Below are 17,773 nucleotides of genomic sequence, written 5' to 3' on the forward strand. Positions count from 1 at the left end.
TTTGCACCTAGCTTCCCGGACATGGGCGGGGGAAAGGGTTTTGGCCCATCGCTTTAGGCGGGAGCGGCGGGTTTGAAGGATATGGGCTAGGTGGGCCGAGGCAGAAGAGGTGGGTACTTGGGGCATGCTGCAGGCCTGGGCTACAATTTGTTTACAAGCTAGTCTCGAGGCCCAAAACCGTTCAAATCTGAAAAGGTGGGAGCGCGGTACGGAGGTGGAAAGGGAGATAAGCAGGGGGACATGATCGGAGGTGGTGCGTGTGAGGGTCGTGAGGTTGGAGTTGGGGAAGGCATTATTCCAAGCTAGGTTAAAAAAAGCCCAATCCAGGCGTTCTAGCACCGGTGATTCTCTGTTGTTAGACCAGGTGAACCGACGATCTAGAAGGGGGAGTTCTAGGAGGGCAAGTGTGTTAAGGGTCTCGTTAAAGGCAGTGGCCTCGTTGGAGTGAAAGTTGCTGTTGTTTTTCTCGTTCGGGAAGCGAATAAGGTTAAAGTCCCCGACGAGGAGCCAAGGGGAGTGATCAGGTGGAGCGATGGAGGCCAATTCAGCTAGGAATTCAAGCTTAAGTGCGCGGTTCATGGGGGCATACACGTTTGTGATGTGTAAAGTTAGGGGGCTTGCCAAAGATTGTACTTGAACCGTCGAGCAATAGGTGTAGTTCGTGTGGGAGAGAATCGTAAGGAAGGAGGAGTTCGTGGCTGTGAGCAGCCCACCGAAAGTTCCAGTAGCTGGTAGCGTAACCTGCATATCGAGAGACCGAGGGAGAAAAGATCTGATTTTGAGCATAGACGGGGCAGCAAGTTTCGTTTCTTGCAGAAGCAGCAGATGAGGTTTAATAGATGAAAGTTCAAAGAGCACATCCGTACATTTGTCAACATCGCCCAGACCTCTAATGTTCCAGGAACAAACTGATAAGGTAGCATTACTCATCTAAGGAAACAACATGACACCAAACTACGATACAGATAGATAGATAGAGCCCACATGGCAAGATCAGAGGCGGGCAGCGGTCGCTGCTGATGCGACGAGATCGACCTCCTCCATGGAAGAGCCGCAGGCCTGCGCCAGGGCAGCCAGGACTGAGGGGAGGCCGGCTCCAGGTCGTCATCATCCAGCTTGGCATCGTGAACGGCATCCTCAAAGTCCTTGGCGTCGAGCAGCAGGTCCATGCGCTTTGCTTTGGCCTTGGACGCCTTTTCCTCCATGTGAAGACGCCTGTATGGCTCAAGCTTGGCCAGGCGCGCGCTCCGGCGCACATGGACAACATCCTTGGCCCTCTTCTTCGCGTTGCGGCGTTTGTTTGCCACGGCAACGTGCATCGGAGCCTCCGGGGCCACGACAGGTGCAGCCAGAGCCGCGGCGGAGCGCAGACGGCGCACGTAGGTACGCAGCGGGGGGGATAGGAGTGGGAGCTGCAGGTGGAGTGGGCAGAGTGGAGGCGTTGCTAGGGGAGGGGGAGGAGATGATCTGAGGCACATGCGGTGAAGGTGGTGAAGGTGGCGTAGCGGAGGGCGCGTGAGAGAGATCTACTGGATGGGGAGGCATGTTAAGCAGGATGCCATCCAGGACGGCAGGAGAGGCCAGGCCCAGATTGGCCACAGGCACATCCTCATCAGAGGATGAAAGAGCCAGGTGCACGAAGGCATTGGCGGCGAGGTCGGCGTTGCGGGAGGGGGAGGAGGGCGGGCCTTGAGGAAACTCGGGAGAGACAACAATCGGGCCAAGAGCGGCCATGGCAGCAGTGGCATGAAGGAGTCCCAGGCTCGAGGCGCTGCCAGCGGAGCCATAGCCCTCCTGGTCGCTGTCGGAGCTGCCATCGTCGGATGAGAAAGGAGAGGGGTCACTGGGCTCGATGCGGGAGATTTTGCCGTGCTCATGCAAATCGACCATGAGTATGTCAAGGTTCGGGAGCTGGACGGTGAGGGCATCGGGGAGCTTTGTGCCCTTGAAAAGAGCAACCGTGGCACGGATGGATGTGCGCTCATCATCCATGATGCAATATTGATCTATGGTGTAGATGTGGCCAAGGAAGTTAAGAACGAAGTGGACGCCAGCAGGATGCCACAGCTCAAGGGGAAAGCCGATGGCCTCAAGCTCAGTTAGGTCATCCTCGAACTGGGCGGTGGAGCGGCCGTGATCCTCGGCAGGCTCAAAGGTGATGGTGTTGCCATGGAGATGAAGGGGGCCGCGGCGAATGACATCATGACGGGCAGCAGCGTTGGGAAAGGACACCAGAGCGGCTCCATGAAAGGAGGCGGCGATGCGGACGAGCGGGTCACCAGTGCGTTCCCGTAGGACACGGCGGATGTCAGGGAAAGGGTTGTGCACTGGGGTCTCGAAGTGGACGAAGGCGTAGCGAGCAATGTCGTCTTGGACGAGGTGGGGGGGAGCTACGATGAGGGGGGGAGTGGTGGGGCGTGGGATGGGTGCAAAGGTCGGAGGACCCCTGTTGAAGCAGGAGCCGGAGTCCGTGGAGCGGGTAGTGGGTGTGGGGTTTGGGGGAAGGAGGGAGAGGCGAGCTGCGGTGGCCGCAGTGGCGTCATCAAGGTCACGGACGGCCTTGACCAGGTGGAGGCGCAGCTTGACCGCGGTACTGTCCACAGGCACGGACAACTCCGGTGGTGAGGAGTTGAGGTCGACGGCCTGCTCTGGGCAGAGGAGATCAGGCTCGGCGATGCGTCGTGGCGTGGTAGGGACGCCGAGCTGGAGAGGGAGCGAGGTGGCCGTAGGGTTGACGTCGAGGCGCATGGATCCGATCACCAGGCCCGCCTCCGACGGTGCTGCATGGGCGTCACTGGCAGCGTGGTCGTCGCGAGCAGGGGCGTCCGGGCTCATGGTGCTGGGGAGGCAGAAGGAGGGGTTAAGGTCAGCTCTAGGGTTGCGAGGTAGGGGCGGGAAGAAAGGAAGCAGGCGAGGGGCTGTGCACCTGAAACTCCGGTGACCAGACCGCCAGCAGCGGGCGCAGCGGACGGGGTTGCGGCAGTCGAAGACGACGTGGTCGCGGCTGAGGCATCGGAAGCAACGGCGTCGCCTGCGCAGTTGCCTTCTTGTGAGGGTGGTGGTGTTAGTTGTGTATCTGGGAGGTGTGGAGGAGGGCTGGTTATAAAGGGAGGGCTGGCGTTGGCGGGGGTGGGCGGTTTTTAATCGCTAAGCATAGAAGCCTATAGCACTGAAGTTTAATCCTGAACAGAGTATCTGAGGGTCAGCTTATGGATTCCATATGCCACCTATGTCCAATGACCAAAGTTTAATCCTGAACAGAGTGTCTGAGAGTCAGCACATGGATTGTGGTAATCTAGCTTACAGCATATATTTTGATTTAGTTCTCCAACTGCTCAAATTTTATAGACGTCTTTCATGCTCAAAAAGCAAGGATCGTGTGCGCGGTGAGGCTCAGACAATAATTTATTTCTCTTATGATCCAGGAAATTAAACAACAAGGATGACAAATACAAAGAACACCATATAAATATCCTACGTCCGCGATGCATGTCTCATAGGATCAATCGGCCACACTTGCATATCCTTCTTGCTGAAGAATTCCTTTTCGTGCCCCTCCTTTCCACACGCAAATTCCGTATCGCTTGGGTGCAAAATCTTAGACCCATCTGTACAAAAAGCACACCTGCTTCTGAAGCGGCACAACGGCTTTTCTGTCAACATAAATAGGGAAGGACATATAGAGAATTAGCTAGGGTTGATCAAATTGCATATATATACAGCACGGTTAGCTGGTATGGTTGATTATGCACCTAAGATGGTGCATGTTTGAACATTTGGTCTGCGGGTCCACTCATTGAAGCGTAGCTCGGCAAAGAAGTGTTGGAACTCATCATCTTTTTTTTTTAAACTGTCCAGCAATTGCTAGCTATTTCATTGATTCATAGCAGGGAGAACATGGTAATAACAAAAAGTGTGTGGCGGTCAGGGACCAAGGAAAAAAATGGAGAGAAAAGTGAAAAAAAAAAGGTAAGCTCCGGCGCGCCAAGAAACCGACGTGGTACCAGAAACGTTCCCTGAAACTGATACCAGTGGCCTTCATCTCCGTGGTCAGCTCGGCGGGATACTCGAAGTCGGCGCCCTGCGTCAAGACAGTACTAGCACATGATGCACATCCAAGAGGATCGAAACTGAAGATTGTAGAATTGGGAAGCCGCTAGGTCCCCTGAGTTGCTGGGAGTACCTACCGGGTTTTTGGAGTTGTAGTGTTTGAGGGCGCAGCGGACAAGCTTACAAACAGCGGCGGAGTCGACCTTGCTGTCAATCAGAACAAAAGGTAAACATGGTCCTATCGTTCGTTCGTTATTCGACATAATTCTTGAATTAAATATAGAAAAGAAGAAATTGGGTACTACCCCATTCACAAATATAAGATGTTCTACGATTAGCCTTTTTCTGAATTGGATATATATAGAGACATTTTAGGGTGCGTTTGGGAGCTAAGTATTTTTTGAAGTTTTCTAGTAATACTGTGGTTTCTAAAAAAACTTCAGTATTAAATACTTTGAGGTGTTTGGATAAAAAAAATATTGTAGCTTAAGAAACCATAGTATCTGTAAAACTGTGGTATTTTTGTAGTATTTGAAAAAGAGGTCGGCACTTCTTTTTTTAAAACTGAGAAACGCTGGCTCATTGGTCTCTTTGAGTTCATCTTCTTATGACCAATACTTTGCTAGATGATTTTTGCGGGTGAACATGCTAGATGATAGATCTATCTGGCCAGAGTACATATACGGATGACTTATTAGCCCCTGCTCCTTTTTACCACTGCTTCTTCTAGACGCGCAAGCTGCACCTTCAGTGCCTGTCAGAATGCTCCATCTTTGATGGATCACAAAAGATAACTCGACTATGTGTCCTAGCATCCAGTAGAGAACGTGCCCATGCCCAGCATGCATACGGCGGCCGTTAGCACGAGTTGATCCAGCCGTGAGTGCAGCTAGGTATGGTCAAGATTATCCATGCAACAACAGAACAATCTGTCAAAATCAGAGAAACTTAATAAAACTGCCCTTTGCCAAACGCCTCCACGGTTTTACCAAAACTTAGAAAAACTATACTTTTGAGAAACCAAAGTATATTGTCCACACATTAAAATACATAGGTTTTGAAATACTGTGGTTTTGCAAAAACTGTGTTGCCAAACTAGGTGTTAGTGTGTTTGTTAACTCATTTCAGCCCGCACATACTCCATACTGAAATAGTATTTTTTTTTTCTAAATGGGTTGTTTTTTTTTTGGAAACATCTGAACGGAGGGAGTATATAGATATATTTTTAACTCATTTCAATCCATATGTAATTTATATTAAAATATCTAAAACATCTGAACGGAGGGAGTAGCTAACTAGCTGGGACTGGGGTAATGAGCGTGTAGGTGGGAGGAACGTACTCTAGTGCCAACGTGGGGTGGCCAGCATTTGCTCTGGCCACGAGTTCTTGGAAGCTTACTGGATCGTATCCGTCTAACCGAGCTAGCTCCTGGTTTGTCATACGGCGGGTGCACTCCTTTATGGTAGGAGAGCGGAGGGGGCGTGCGCCATGATCAGCCTCGCCCGCGGCACCGGCACCGGCACCGGCAGCCGAAGAGAGGAAGGATCCCATCGATCGATTCTGCGTCTGCAGATCGATCGGATCGGGCACGCGTTAGGGAGAGAGGGCCAAAGGCTGGATCTAGAGGATCAATCAGCAGATCAGAGGAATTAGCACGATATTGACGGATCAATCCACTCACGGATAGCCTGAATTAAGAGTTTGGCTACAAGTAGCTAGGGTTTACACTTGGGGAAAGGAGAAGATGAAGCCGGATGCGGCTGGGTTTAATGGCTGGTTGGTGCCAGCAATCACGGAGCCTATGAACGTCTCTGTCTATCGCTGTTTTTTTTTTGGTTTTTTTTTTAGAAACGTCTGTCGCTGGCTTGGCCTGGTCGATGAGAGCCGCTGATCGCCACTTTCGAGAGGGAATACTTTGAGCGTCCATCAATTTAGCGCACCGGTTCGGCTCTTCTTCAGTCCAACTGTCGAATTCTTCAGTTTCGTCCGAGTAGGCGAATTGCAGGCTTGATGTAGGTCCTGACAGTCACTCAGAATTCAGGAGATGTATGTTTGATGAAGTCAGCGTCCTCCAGGTAGCTTCAGCTGGAGACATGTTGAGCCACTGAGTAACCAGAGCAGGTGGTTTAGGAACAACTCTGGTTTCTTCTATTGATATTGGTGCAATTTTAAATTTTCCAGAAGAATCCACTAAGGCATCTCAAACGCCGTGCCACAAAACGGACATACTATTTCTCTGTGGACGAGTCCACAGATATGCATCTAACGGCGTGTCCAAAACGTCGGTCACGTTCGACCCCATCCAGATACATTTGAAGTGAAAATGTTGGTCAAAATAGCAATATGATAACCAAATAGAAGTGCATACACATGCAATGTTCAAAACTCCAAAAAGAACGGCGGGTGTTTATAAGTTTTCATATATGCCCGATCACAAAAGTGCCAGTTCGGCAGTCCGTGCAAATTTTGCCCTCCTAGACCGGTTGTTCGTGCCTTCTCCCTCACCACTTCGCCGTCGGCTTCTCCGCAGTTTCCGCCTCCTTCATCTCTATCGCCAAGTGCTTCAACGTCTTTGCACGATCTTCGCCGTGTTGGGATCCAACTAATCAATCTTCATGATCAGCATTTTGGTTTCCTCAAAAGTGGCTGTGAGATCAACCTCCTCTTTCTGAGCTTGGTCTTCTTCTCTTCGAGTTTGGCCTTCTTCTTTTCGAGGCTGATCTTCTTCTCCGTCGCCATCATGAAGATGACAAACCTCTCCGCATTCTCTTTCCTCCTTGATGTTAAGGTGCTTGACATATGCCTCCTCCTTCTTGTCCATTAAGCCCTCAAACTTCTGTCATTTTGGTCACCGCCCCTTCTCGCTCTTCCTCCCCCAGACCCCCCTTTTGACCTTCTTGGTCGCCTCTCTTTTTGTTGGGTCGATTGGATTACCATCTCCGAGCGTGTTCGGGAGCCCTCCCTCTTCTCAGCTCCCCAACTCCATGTCAGGAGTGCAGCCGAACGATCCAAATCCCGGCTATGGGCGAGAGAAGCTGGCGAAACTTGCAGTGTAATTTTTTAGGAGTCGCGGAGCTGGGAAACTTGAACTCCTCCGAAACAGCAAAGGAGGAGTTGCCAAGAATTTACATGTGATGCCACCGCTAAGTGAATTAAGTTGCGTACCGGTTCGTTAGCTCGTACCAAATATTACCAGTATGTGCCACCACCGAGCCAATTTCTTCTCCCGAGCAGGCTTTCCACGGCTAGATGGGTTGTCATGGCTAGTCGGTCAGAGTGACGTGATCGGACAAGCCGGCGGGCGGCGCCGCTTCAATGCAATGCCGACGAGGTGCCCGAGAAGCCTACTTCGGCCGGTGTGCCACATTGAATCCAGTTGCCCGTCCGTCCACCTGGGCGCGGCTATTTAAGCATGGCTCGACGCCGTTCGCATCACAATCTCATATCTCTTTTCCCCATCACAGCTCCGCTCCTCTCCCCTCACCGTCGTCGACCCTCCTCTCTTTTCTTCGACGGTGCCAATGTCCTGGTTCTCCGCATCGACGGGTGGCTCTGGACCCGGATCGTGGAGTCACCGCCATCGCTCTCCTAGGCCATCGACCTCCACGGCGATCGCCTCCTTCGAGAAGGAGGAGATCATCCTCTTCCCCGATGACGAGGAGTCGCAGCAGTAGTCGCGCCTCATCATGGTGGTTGCCGCGATGGAGGAGTAGCAGGCGCACCTGGAGCTCCTCCTCTAGCGATCGCTCAAGTACCGTGGTCCAGCGCCGCCACTCCACTGCGTGAAGGTGGAGCCGACGTCGTCGCCTCTCCACCGCGTCAAGGTTTACATGAATACGGTCGTGTTTGCATGATATTTGCCCATCCGTTTAAAAAAATGTATTGCGGACGAAGGTCTAGGGCAAACGCTGGATAGATGGCCTTGTACAGGTGTCCGCAAAAACGTCAGGCGACCACGGACAAATACTATATGTCCGTTTTAAGGGTCCCTAATCCTTCTATCTGCACAATTCGTTTCTTCTTAGCTGTCTGCACAATGCGTTGATATGCAACGCTCTTGCGTATTTGCGGAGTGAAAAGTATTGAAGGTCTCCGCGTCGCTCTCTCTGACCAGGGCGACTCGAGCGGCGACCGAAAACCTAGCCGCCGCAACCCCGTCTCCCACCTCTCCTCCCTCGTCGCCGCCGAAAGACGCCGCCGGGAGAATCCCACGCGGCCGACGGCGGCGGCGGGGCACTGTTCTCTGCGATGGGCGCTTGGTGGGCGGGCGGTCTGGCCCCTGGCGCCCGTGGCTGCGTTTCGGCCTCCTGGCCGTCCGTTTTCGACTGGCCGACGACAGATCTGGCGGTGCCGGGTGCGGATCCGGCTCTCCCTCGGCTCGCAGCACCCATAGCTCCCCTCGCCACCCCCATCCTCTCCGGCGGACGATGCACCCCGCTCCACCTCGCCTCGCTCCCCACGGATCCTCCTCGCCCCCGTCCTCCTGCGCGACCGGAGCTGGGCGGCCGCAGACCCGGCGCCGGCGCCCCCTTCCCTCCACATCGACGACCCGTCCCGCACCTCGACCCTACTCGCCCTCCCCGCCCCCGCACCCCTGCGCGCCCGTCACAGACGGGCTGCGGCTGGTCCGGTGGATCCAGCGTCGGACCCCTCCTGGCCTCCTCGCCTCCGCCACCGCAGGTCCCTGCCGGGAAGAACGTCCACTCAGGTGCCCCACCCTCTGTCCACCTCCGACGCCGACGGTTCCTGCCAGGAAGGACCTCCACTCGGCAGTGCCCCCACCCCCTGTCATGGTACAGCGGTCCCCGCTACTCCACTACCCCACCTCGTCTCCACCCTCCTCACCGGCGGCCTGCTCCACTCGTCCTTCCTCTGTTCACCATCCGCCTCACATGTCTGTCTCGGTCTTGTCCTCTGTCGCCCCTCGTCTTCACTTGGATGGCGGCCCACCATTGACGGATGTGCTACGGGAGAAATCCCCGCTGACCTTGTCAGCTGACCACGGCGACGCTACTCCAGCGTCGCTTACCCTCTTGGGGGCGTGGCTCGTGTGCCACTCCTGTCTCTCGGTCCGGATTCGCAGCTCTCGGCTCTGCCATCTGGGAATTTAACCGGTTATGCTCCAGGCGAAAGCTCTGTGACGGCGTCATCCTCGGATGTCGTCCACCTTCTTGAAGGCGTCACTAGGGATCTCCTTGCCGCCATTCATCCTCCGTTGCCCTTGGGGGTTGGTCATCCTCTGCTCTGCTAGCTCAAGACCCTCTCATGTTTGTCGTCTGTTTTGGTGAGCTTCGTGCTCTTCGTGCTATCTCGGTTCATCTTTGCTCAACTATGACGCAACGATGCCTCCCCACCTTGCTAATCGTGTCGGCTTGCTGTGGCGGAGCTTCCAGTTAAGGTTCGTGATGGGTCACTCGTTGATTGTTGCTGCTCCTCTGTTGTGCCAAGGGGTTGGTACGCACGCCGGTGTGGTGCGTTAGAATAGTTGTTTAGTGTTGGTATTGTGATTCCTCGACGACACACCACTTCCACTCGACTTTTATGATGGTGGTCTCTTGGCTTGCTGGCTAGGTAGTGCCTTCTTCAGGGCGTCTCCATATGTTCTCACCCTATGTAATCCTTCCCTCCTGTGCGGTTTTTTGGCCCGGTTTCCTTTATAAACGGGGTCAACCTGTTAAGGTTTTCGATTCGGTTTTCCTTATAAACTGGATCAAACACTTGGGCATTTTGGCCACTTTGAGCAATATATTCAGGTGGGGACTCTCTCCCCCGTGACCGTTCAAAAAAAAAAGTATTGAAGGTGGCCTCCACCCAAGGGGACGCGCACCCCGCTATTTGCGGCGGGATCTGATGGATCCAGCCGTCCGCCAAACTAAAAAAACCGAAGAGCGTCGCCCATGATGAGCAGCTATCCCACACCCAATCCGCTGACTTGTACTACTCCTGTATAACCAGCCGTCACCTGTCTCCATCGAACAAACCAAGATCCCAGAAGCATCCCACACAAGCCAAGCCAAGACGACGGCTCCCAGCAGCAGGCAGCAGCTGATGGAGATCGCCAGGGTCGACCTCCGCGGGCTGGAGCCCGGCGGGCCGGGCTGGGCGGAAGCCCGGGACGCGGTGACGGCGTCCGTCGTGGCGCACGGCTTCGTCGTCGTGGCGCACGAGGCGCTCGGCCTGGAGCTCCGGCAGGCGCTGTTCGGCCGCGTCATGCCGGAGATCTTCGCGCTCCCGCCGGAGGCCAAGCAGCGGAACGTCTCCGAGGTGGGCCCCTTCCGCGGCTACATCTCCAACGTCCCCGGCACCAACTGGGAGAGCGTGCGCCTCTCCGAGCCCACCGACGCCGGCCGCGTCCGCGACTTCGCCGACCTCCTCTGGCCGCAGGGGAACCCCGCCTTCTGGTAACCAAGCAGTGCCCACCATTTTCTTCTGCGTCCGTCGTGCATCCGTTTTGGCATGGTGTGCCCGTGGTGACCGTGTGCCGTCCGCGTGCAGCGACACGATCGCGTCCGCGGCCAAGAACGTGTGGGAGCTGCAGCGCACGGTGGAGAAGATGATCCTGGAGGGCCTGGGCGTCGGGGAGGAGCGCATCGGCGCGCATCTGGACACGCTCGCCCACAGCGTCCGGCTGTCGCGCTACGGGCCCCCGCCGGACGCGGAGACGAACATGTCCCTGCAGGCGCACCGCGACGACAGCATCATGACGGCGATCGTGCAGCACGGCGTGGAGGGGCTCGAGGTGCAGGTTCAGGACGGGATCTGGCTCGCGGTGCCGCCTGAGCCGGACTTGTTCACCTTCGTCGCCGGCGAGCTGTTCACGGTATAAGGGCCGCGCGCCCGCGCTCTCCTTTCTCTGGTTGACGCGCGTCTGACTGACACCGCCGTCGCAGGTCGTGACTAACGGGAGGGTGCCGGGTTGCTTCCACCGCGTGAGGACGCCGAGCAACCGGGAGCGCCTGTCGGCGCTGTTCGGCTGCCCGGGGAAGGACGGCGTCCTACTGAGCGCCATCGACGAGCTCGTCGACGACGAGCACCCTCTGCTGTACCGTCCCTGCACCAACGACGGCTACACGACGTTCCGGCACTCGGAGGAAGGGCGCAAGTCCGGTGATCCACTGAAGGCCTTCTGCGGGGTGCAGAAGGATTGATCGCCGTTCGTAACTCAAGCTCAGTTCACCTCACCATTCTGAAGTCGTCAAGCTCTGTTATCCACACCATTCTGAAGCCGCAATTGCTAGGTTACCTATGTAATGATCGCTGCACCATTCTGAAGTCCTATTGCTACTGAACGTTACTCAAATCGCTGTCAGTTATCTTATCGTTTAAGCACTTTATGGATGATAATTACTAGTACGACATTACCGGCTGATCTTATTCAGTTTACTGTTGTGCACACGTTCCCTTGCTGATGGCAAGTGCAATATTTGCTGGCCCCATTTCAGCTTTGAGAATATGCTGATCACTTCATCAGTGCTTTCGTTAAGCACAATGTATGCAACAAAAACATGGCCTGAAAGCTTTCAAGCGGAATTTTATCATTGACCACGGCACCACCAACATGCTAAACTATGTACAAAAACATTCCGGTCACACGTTGATACCGGATTACAGATGCAGCTAGATAGCTGCACTGTAAATGCAACCGAAATGGCGCGACTAACTACCTACAGGCGGGCATGAGAGATTCTTGCTAGATCAACCCCTAATCCACTAATAATGAATTTGCTGCCTTAGCCTGCAAAAGAATAAGGGATCTAGAGCAAATCAGCCTTTTAAACCCTTTTCCCCCCCAAAATAAGGGATCCGCTCCCTGCTTCCATCTTATGTTGAAATGAAGTTGCATTGTCAGCCTTTCACTTATCGAGGTCTTTGAGGAGAGATGCCGGAATTTCTTCCGACGAGGCCATCATCGACACGCACCCGAACTGTAAAACAAACAATTATGAAAATGCATGTAACAGCCAAAGAAAGCGGGGAGAGCGGATATCACCTTGCGCTCACTATACTTGCTCTTGATGGCCTTCAGATTTGAATACTGTCTGCCCAACTGCAAATCGTGTATCCTCAGGATGCAACTCCTGAGATCAGAGACCTTGTAGCCCGTTTTCTCTTGCAGCGTAAAGTTCTAGCAGACGTAAATGTCAGAACAAACACAAAGCCAAGCATAACGTAGATTCAATGATTCAGCAAGATTTGATTAATCTTACCCAAGGACAAATCTTTGGGCTGATTGTGAACCTGGCTAAGAACAGACAGGCAGCAGCAATAACTGATGGCAGGAACCTTATGCAGTCGTAGTCTAGCAAGCTCAATTCCGCGAGATAGCAACACATAAGCTCCAACCTTTTTGCACTTGCACACTGAAGTTTGAAGGGGGAAACATGTTATAAAAATAACATTAAGAGAGGCAAATGCTGAGGGCTCCAAAAATGTGCTTACATTGCCTCCACGACAAGATATTAAGAATCGCCTGCAATACATGTATCAATTGTTAGGCTTATGAAATTCTTTGTCCATTATGGCAGTAATCATGCTGCTACTTCCCATGTGATTTAAACATGGTAACTATTCCCTCCGGTCCAAAATTATTGTCGTGGTTTTAGTTCAAGGAATGAAGGAGTACTTTACATAGAGACGATAGTTGATAGGGATGTGCAAATTTAATGCAGAAATTTCAGATAGAGCACGTACAATAGAAAAGTTCTTACGGTGGGACTCCCCATCTGAAAGTTGAGATATTTCAGTATGTCAGCCTCCATCTTCACCACCTGCAGTGCATACAAATTACAAATTTATCTCCACCATTCACATCAATGCTAGGAAATTTACCAAAAATGGCAAGTTCAGCAGAAGGTTACCTGCTGATTGGTGTATGTGCCGTCAGTAATGTCACTGAATTTGTCCAGCTTAGGAACATGAATCTCTTCGTACTTCCTACAGCATTAGATTTAGGCCGTTGTAAGTTGGCCAGTCATGGTAAGAGATGACAAAGAGAGGCAGAAAGGAGATAAGAGGAAAGTTTAGGCCCATACGCAGCAACAAACAATGAAGCGACACCAAGCAATTGCAGCTTGTCCCGGGTAACTACACTCGCCGCGAGGAAGCGGTCAATATATGAAACCGCAAGGTAAAGCGTGTCAGCCAGAAGATTGAACTCGTCAACCACATCCACCAACCAATCTACTAGGATACCCCTCATAGTGGCGCTGATGTCTTTCTGCATGGCCACCATATAGTCATCGCTCGGCCTCCTCAATTGTTCAACCTGTAATTTCACAAAATGCAACAAAATCACAAATAATGTCCCTCATTTTTGCCACGGTGCACCGGGCTATAATGCACTCCGTTCATGGTAAAGCTAGTACCTTGAGACAATCAGGATGACATGTATATTCTTTTCCCAAAGACTTATTTTTCTGCTAGTGAAGGTGGAAAAGCACTCGAAATGTCCCAATCTAACAGTAAAAAATGATTGATTCAGCCCCCAACTCAATCCAAATCCCCAAATTACAGAATGCATGCCTACAACAAGATAGCGCCCCCCAAATTCCAAAATGTGTGATAATACTGTACCATTTACCACCTTGACATACCAACAGGACTGAATCCCACCACCATACCATTACCACCAGATTCGTGCGCACCCCTAACAAGTGGCCCTCTAAAATTACTCGGATTTCCGCAAGCATTGTCAGACGAGAAGATGGATCGAGGAACCCTCACCTCCAGGGACCGCAGGTACCCGTCGATATCCGCGACGTACGGGCCAACGGACGCCTGCGCCGCCCCGGCGTCCGTCTGCCTCGAGGCCGCCGGGCGGGCGGCAATGGCGGAGCCCTCCCTCCTCCTCGCCTCCTCCTCCACCGCCGCGGCGGCCGCCTCCCTGGCCGCCGCGCGCGTCATCGGCTTCGACGGCGCCCCCGTCGGCGCCGCCGAGGCGTTGTTCGCGGTCGATGCGGCGGGGAGCTCCGCAAGGGCCCTGCGCTCCGTGCAGCGCGGCCTCTTGGGGGCCGGCGGCGCCGCGCTGGCGGTGTTCTCCTTCTCCTCCGCCGCCCCCTGCTGCTTCCGGCGACGGCCGCGTGGCTCCATTGCGTTGGGCGTCGAGTTTCGGGCTTCGATTGGCCGGGGGTTTGGGAGGGTTGAGGATGGAAGGAGGCGGCGGGTGCCCTTGGCTTTGAGAGAAGAGAAGGGTACGCGGTCCGGGTTTTCAAAACAGGCGTCGAGCGGGAGCTCAAATCAAAATGAGGAGAGAGATGCCTTTGCCTGGCACGAGGGAGGCGTTACGACTTACGAGTTACCGCCTGCCCTGCCTGTGATTGACTGGTTTCCATTTAAGATCGCTTCCCCCGTTTCTTTCCCGAAAATTGAGTGCGTCGCCGGGCACCGCATGAGCGAACCGTTGGAGTTGGGAGAGATGGGTGGTGCGCTGCACGGAACGGGAGGCAGCGGAAGCCCTAGGGTGGAGGGGACGTGACAGACGAACGGTGTGTTTGTATGGTGGCCAAAATCCACCCTATCAACGTTTTGGTCTTCCGATTAAAAGAAGAAAAAAAGGTTTTGGTCCTGGCGCATGTCGAACACATTCCTCCTTCTCCCAACATAGCAGCTGCCGCCGTCACCACTGCTTCCCTACACGCCGCCGCCTTGGTCCCCCCTCTTATTCCTCATTCGAGGGCCTCGGTGGCGGCAAGAGAAGCGAGGACCGTCTGTCTCGTTTTGTTTTTCTTAGGTGTTTGTTTCCTCTGTGACATTGATGAGGTGGTGGCGATGTTGGCGTGTTGGAATAAGGTCTCTCTGGTCACTCCTAGCCTCGACGTCTGATTCGACGCTGGCGAAGAGACTGTGAGAGTTTGTGTCCTCAGATATGTTGGTTCCCTTTAAACATTGCCACTTTGTGTATCTTTCAAGGAGAGTTATTGGCTGGCTATTGGTGTACGATTTCAACATCTTCTTGCGTGTTGTTCTTTGGCTTGACCCGGTTTCTTAATGTTGGGAAACGTAGCATGCAATTTCAAAAAAATCCCTCCGCTCACGCAAGATCTATTTAGGAGATGCATAGCAACGAGAGGGGAAGAGTGTGTCTACGTACCCCCGTAGACCAAAAGCGGAAGCGTTTGACAACGCGGTTGATGTAGTCGAACTTCTTCTAGCTCCGACCGATCAGGTACCAAACGCACGACACCTCCGAGTTCTGCACACGTTCAGCTCGCTGACGTCCCTCGCCTTCTTGATCCAGCAAGACGTCGAGGTAGTAGATGAGTTTCGTCAGCACGACGGCGTGGTGACGATAATGGTGAAGTGATCATCGCAGGACTTCGCCTAAGCACTACGAAGATATGACCGATGGTGTAAACTGTGGAGGGGGCGCCGCACACGGCTAGCCAATTGTCTGGTGTGTGCTAGGCGCTGATACGTCTCAGTCGTATCTATAATTTCGATTTTTTCATGTCAATATTATACAACTTTCACATATTTTTGGCAACTTTTTATTTGATTTATTGGACTAACCTATTGATCCAGTGCCCAGTGTCAATTCCTATTTTCTGCATGTTTTTTGTATCGCGGAGTATCCATATCAAACGAAGTCCAAATGCAATAAATTTTTACGGAGAATTATTTTGGAATATATGTGATTTTGGGGAGTTCGAATCATCGCAAACGGAGGCCCACACAACCCACAAGACACCAGGGCGCGCCAGAGGCCCCTAGCACATGTTGGTGGGTTGTGCTTGTTGGGGAACATAGTAATTTCAAAAAAAATCCTATGCACACACAGGATCATGGTGATGCATAGCAACGAGAGGGGAGAGTGTGTCCACGTACCCTCGTAGACCGAAAGCAGAAGCATTAGCACAAAGTTGTTGATGTAGTCGTACGTCTTCACGATCCGACCGATCGAAGTACCGAACGGACGACACCTCCGAGTTCAGCACACGTTCAGCTTGATGACGTCCCACGAACTCCGATCCAGCAGAGCTTTACGGGGGAGTTTCGTCAGCACGACGGCGTGATGATGATGCTACCAATGCAGGGCTTCGCCTAAGCACTGCTACGATATGATCGAGGTGGATTATGGTGGAGGGGGGCACCGCACACGGCAGGAAGAGATCAACAGATCAACTTGTGTGTCTAGAGGTGCCCCCTACCCCCGTATATAAAGGAGCGAGGGGGGAGGCCGGCCGGCCCCTGTAGGCGCGCCAGGTGGAGTCCTACTAGGGGGGGGGAAGGAAGGGGGAGAGGGAGAAGGAAAGGGGGGCGCCCCCCCTCTCCTAGTCCAATTTGGACCAGAGGGGGAGGGCGCGCGGCCTGCCCTAGGCCAGCCCTCTCTCTCCACTAAGGCCCATAAGGCCCACATTTCTCCCCGGGGGTTCCGGTAACCCTCCAACACTCCGGTTTTCTCCGAAACTATCCGGAACACTTCCGGTGTCCGAATATAGTCGTCCAATATATCGATCTTTACATCTCAACCATTTCGAGACTCCTCGTCATGTCTGTGATCATATTCGGGACTCCGAACTACCTTCGGTACATCAAAACACAAAAACTCATAATACCGATCGTCACCGAACTTTAAGCGTGCGGACCCTACGGGTTCGAGAACTATGTAGACATGATCGAGACATGTCTCCGGTCAATAACCAATAGCGGAACCTAGATGTTCATATTGGCTCCCACATATTCTACGAAGATCTTTATCGGTCAAACCGCATAACAACATACGTTGTTCCCTTTGTCATCGGTATGTTACTTGTCCGAGATTCCATCGTCGGTATCTCAATACCTAGTTCAATCTCGTTACTGGCAAGTCTCTTTACTCGTTTCGCAATACATCATCCTGCAACTAACTCGTTAGTTACAATGCTTGCAAGGCTTATAGTGATGTGCATTACCGAGTGGGCCCAGAGATACCTCTCCGACAATCGGAGTGACAAATCCTAATCTCGATCTATGCCAACTCAACAAGTACCATTGGAGACACCAGTAGAGCACCTTTATAATCACCCAGTTACGTTGTGAGATTTGGTAGCACACAGAGTGTTCCTCCGGTATTCGGGAGTTGCATAATCTCATAGTCATAGGAACATGTATAAGTCATGAAGAAAGCAGTAGCAACAAACTAAACAATCATCGTGCTAAGCTAACGGAATGGCTCAAGTCAATCACATCATTCTCTAATGATGTGATCCCGTTAATCAAATGACAACTCATGTCTATGGCTAGGAAACTTAACCATCTTTGATTCAACGAGCTAGTGAAGTAGAGACATACTAGTGACACTTTGTTTGTCTATGTATTCACACATGTACTAAGTTTCCGGTTAATACAATTCTAGCATGAATAATAAACATTTATCATGATATAAGGAAATAAATAATAACTTTATTATTGCCTCTAGGGCATATTTCCTTCAGTCTCCCACTTGCACTAGAGTCAATAATCTAGTTCACATCGTCATGTGATTTAACACCAATAGTTCACATCTTTATGTGATTAGTTCACATCTCCATGTGACTAACACCCAAAGGGTTTACTAGAGTCAATAATCTAGTTCACGTCGCTATGTGATTAACACCCAAAGAGTGATCATGTTTTGCTTGTGAGAGAAATTTAGTCTACGGGTCTGCAACATTCAGATCCGTATGTATTTCATAAATTTCTATGTCTACAATGCTCTGCATGGAGCTACTCTAGCTAATTGCTCCCACTTTCAATATGTATCCA

The 17,773-nt window shown here is 52.5% G+C and overlaps 3 protein-coding genes and 1 pseudogene across 4 annotated transcripts; 1 reads left to right on the forward strand and 3 right to left on the reverse strand.

Annotated features, from left to right (window-relative positions):
• Positions 1 to 926: 926 nt before the first annotated feature.
• Positions 927 to 2,835, reverse strand: LOC147976450 (uncharacterized; annotated as a pseudogene).
• A 630-nt stretch (positions 2,836 to 3,465) lies between these two features.
• Positions 3,466 to 5,815, reverse strand: LOC125554082 (uncharacterized). The gene is made up of 5 exons (XM_087519781.1): positions 5,391 to 5,815; positions 4,188 to 4,257; positions 3,976 to 4,081; positions 3,753 to 3,836; positions 3,466 to 3,653 (listed from the first exon to the last, which is right to left on the reverse strand). The coding sequence occupies exons 1-5, from the start codon at positions 5,600 to 5,602 to the stop codon at positions 3,475 to 3,477; spliced, it is 651 nt and encodes a 216-aa protein (XP_087375907.1). The 5' UTR covers positions 5,603 to 5,815; the 3' UTR covers positions 3,466 to 3,474.
• Positions 5,816 to 9,966: 4,151 nt separating this feature from the next.
• LOC125552544 (putative 2-oxoglutarate-dependent dioxygenase AOP1.2) lies at positions 9,967 to 11,429 on the forward strand. Its single transcript, XM_087518795.1, has 3 exons — positions 9,967 to 10,452; positions 10,547 to 10,871; positions 10,942 to 11,429. The coding sequence occupies exons 1-3, from the start codon at positions 10,100 to 10,102 to the stop codon at positions 11,197 to 11,199; spliced, it is 936 nt and encodes a 311-aa protein (XP_087374921.1). The 5' UTR covers positions 9,967 to 10,099; the 3' UTR covers positions 11,200 to 11,429.
• Positions 11,430 to 11,542: 113 nt separating this feature from the next.
• On the reverse strand, positions 11,543 to 14,427 carry LOC125552543 (G2/mitotic-specific cyclin C13-1-like). 2 transcript variants are annotated; one of them, XR_015601506.1, is made up of 8 exons: positions 13,775 to 14,427; positions 13,084 to 13,316; positions 12,910 to 12,985; positions 12,760 to 12,819; positions 12,491 to 12,521; positions 12,259 to 12,411; positions 12,042 to 12,176; positions 11,543 to 11,976 (listed from the first exon to the last, which is right to left on the reverse strand). XR_015601506.1 is itself a non-coding variant. In XM_087518794.1 (8 exons), the coding sequence occupies exons 1-8, from the start codon at positions 14,138 to 14,140 to the stop codon at positions 11,905 to 11,907; spliced, it is 1,143 nt and encodes a 380-aa protein (XP_087374920.1). In that variant the 5' UTR covers positions 14,141 to 14,417; the 3' UTR covers positions 11,543 to 11,904. The 2 variants fall into 2 exon arrangements, 1 of the variants encoding a protein (XP_087374920.1); XM_087518794.1 differs by having other exon boundaries at positions 12,743 to 12,819; positions 13,775 to 14,417.
• Between the last annotated feature and the right edge of the window lie 3,346 nt (positions 14,428 to 17,773).

This window comes from Triticum urartu, chromosome 4A, assembly GCF_056163025.1.
Source record: "Triticum urartu cultivar PI428250 chromosome 4A, HENAU_Tu73, whole genome shotgun sequence".
In the NCBI taxonomy this organism is placed as follows: Eukaryota; Viridiplantae; Streptophyta; class Magnoliopsida; order Poales; family Poaceae; genus Triticum; species Triticum urartu.